Source organism: Penaeus vannamei, chromosome 5, assembly GCF_042767895.1.
Source record: "Penaeus vannamei isolate JL-2024 chromosome 5, ASM4276789v1, whole genome shotgun sequence".
In the NCBI taxonomy this organism is placed as follows: domain Eukaryota; kingdom Metazoa; phylum Arthropoda; class Malacostraca; order Decapoda; family Penaeidae; genus Penaeus; species Penaeus vannamei.
Genome location: NC_091553.1, coordinates 3,436,601 through 3,439,100, shown reverse-complemented (window position 1 = coordinate 3,439,100; position 2,500 = coordinate 3,436,601). Strand labels below are relative to the sequence as shown.

Here is a 2,500-nt window from a genome sequence, read left to right as displayed (position 1 = left end):
GGATCAGGAGTCCTTCTTCTCCATCAACCCTCACACGGGGGAGCTCCTCCAACTCAAGGCAAGGATGGGGGAGGGGTGGGGGATGGGAGGGGAGACGGGGCAGACGGCCACGGGGATCAGGAGTCCTTCTTCTCCATCAACCCTCACACGGGGGAGCTCCTCCAACTCAAGGCAAGGATGGGGGAGGATGGTGGGAAGGGGAGGGAGATGGGGGAGGGGGTGAAGGGGAAGGGAGGGAAGGGGAAGGGGGAAGGGAGGGGAGGGGAGGAGGAAGGTGTTCTTCTTCTCCATCAACCCTCACACGGGGGAGCTCCTCCAACTCAAGGCAAGGATGGGGGAGGATGGTGGGGGAGGGGTGGGAAGGTGGGGGAGGGGAGGGGAGGGGAGGAGGAAGGAGTCGTTCTTCTCCATCAACCCTCACACGGGGGAGCTCCTCCAACTCAAGGCAAGGATGGGGGAGGATGGGGTGGGAAGGGAGGGAGGTGGGGGAGGGGAGGGGGAGGGAGGTGGAGGGGGGAGGGGAGGAAGGGGGGAAGGGAAGGGGAGGGGAGGAGGAAGGAGTCCTTCTTCTCCATCAACCCTCACACGGGGGAGCTCCTCCAACTCAAGGCAAGGATGGGGAAGGGGAAGGTGGGAGGGGAGGGGAGGGAGGGAGGAGGGACAAAGGATCCTCCAACTCAAGGCAAGGGTGGGGGTGGCGTGGGAGGGGGGTGGGAGGCGGGTGGAAGGGAAGGTGAGGGGAGGGAGTGAAGGGGGGAAGGGAAGGGAGGGAGGAAGGGAGGATCCTGAAACTCAAGGCAAGGATGGAGGAGGGATGGGAGGAAGGGGGGAGGGGAGGGGAGGGAGAAAGGGAAGGGGGTGGGGGAGGGAGGGAGGAATGGAGGATCCTGCAACTCAAGGCAAGGATGGGGGAGGGGGTGGGAGGGGAGGGGATAAAAGGAAGGGAAGAGGAGGAGGGGGTGAAGGGGGGGAAGGGGAGGGGGGGGAGGGGGGAAGGGGAGGAAGAGAAGGAAGGGGGAGGGGAGGGAAGAGATGGAGGAAGGGTGGAAGGGGAGTGAGAGAGGGAAGGGGAGGGAGGAGGAGGGAAGTGAGGGAGGGAGGAAAGGAAGGAAGGGAGGATCCTGCAACTCAAGGCAATGATGGAGGAGATGGGGGGAGGGAGGTGGGGGAGGGGTGAAGGCAAGGGAAAGGGGAGGAGGGAGGAAGGGGGAAGGGAAGGGAGAGAAGGAAGGAAGGAAGGGAGGGAGGGAGGGAAGGAAAGAAGGGAGAAAGGGAAGGGAGGGAAGGAAAGAAGGGAGGAAGGGAAGGAAGGAGGAAAGGGAGGGAAGGGGAGGGAGGAGAGGAAGGGAAGAGGAGGGGGCTCTGTTAAATGGAAATGCTTGTGTTTTTTTGCGGAAACAGAGGAAAAAGGAAATGTTTTTTTCGGTGGGTATTTTCCAGAGTAATTGATTTATCTCCATCTATTTGTTCGTTATCATTATATTACTTTATATCTTTGTCTTCCTTTTATATTGTTACCCATTTTTTTCTTTTTTTGTGAGGGGGGGTATTCACCTCTTTGTTTACCTTTCTATTTACATGCAGTTTTTCCTCTGATAAAATTTTTAACGTCATTACTAATAAACGATAAAATTCTTTCTGTCATCTAGAAAGCTTAGTTAATTCTTTGTTTTTTTTTTCTAAGAATCGTAGTCATACGAGTACTTCCCTTGCTCGCGGATTCTGTATGCAGTCGTAGATTCTTTGTTTATTTTTGGTGCAATTCCTTTAAGAAAAATGCATGTAAAGCTGAGAAAATGAATAATTATAAATGATCAGAAATTTAGAAAGTAAATAGATAAGTAAATAAATATTTTTTTTTTCCGGGTCACGTTCCAGGCGCTGGACCGCGACCCCCCCGCGGGAAGGCCGACGTGGAGGCTGAAGGTGCAGGTTCGGGACGGGCAGCGGCCGCCGTCCACCTTCTCCTCCCGGCACCCGAGGGCATCCAGAGTCGCCCCGCAGAGTCAGCAGAGTCAGCAGTCTCGCGGCCCCGTAGATCAGCCCCATTTGGCCGGCGAGGAGAAGGGACCCCGAGGCCACTACGCCCCCCGGGAAGATTTGCTCTCGCGAAATGACAAAGCGGTGAAGATAGCGGGCGGCGCGGAGGGCCCGGCGGGGAGGGGCGGCCTCGCGCTTTCATATGCTAATCATCTGGCGGAGAAATATACATCACAATACCTGAATATCTCCGGATCGCCTGACACACGGCAGCGGGCCACGGACGCGCACGCGCCGTCGAGAAGGAGCAGCGGCGTGTGGTTCCAAGTGAGGAGAAGGAACGGCGACAGGAAGCGGAAGATGAGGGACAAAAATGCGCGGTTCCTGGACGTCTCGGAGGGCGCGGGACGTCGAGCGCAGGGCAAGAGGGACGCGGGCGACTCGCGGGCGTACGAGACGCACTACGGGCTCTCGCGTTCGGGTCCCGCGGCGTCCTCGGGCGGGCGCGGCGAAGGGGGGG

General features: G+C 58.0%; 1 protein-coding gene across 1 annotated transcript in view; it reads left to right on the top strand.

Moving 5' to 3' along the window:
• The window catches only part of LOC138861884 (uncharacterized), a 74,479-nt gene that overhangs the window by 60,287 nt on the left and 11,692 nt on the right, over nt 1-2,500 (top strand). The window contains exons 5-6 of the mRNA XM_070122302.1: nt 1-58; nt 1,879-2,500. The exon at nt 1-58 is cut by the window's left edge and continues 80 nt beyond it; the exon at nt 1,879-2,500 is cut by the window's right edge and continues 780 nt beyond it. Of these exons, the coding sequence (XP_069978403.1) occupies nt 1-58; nt 1,879-2,500 (680 nt within the window). The remainder of the gene's footprint in view (nt 59-1,878) is intronic.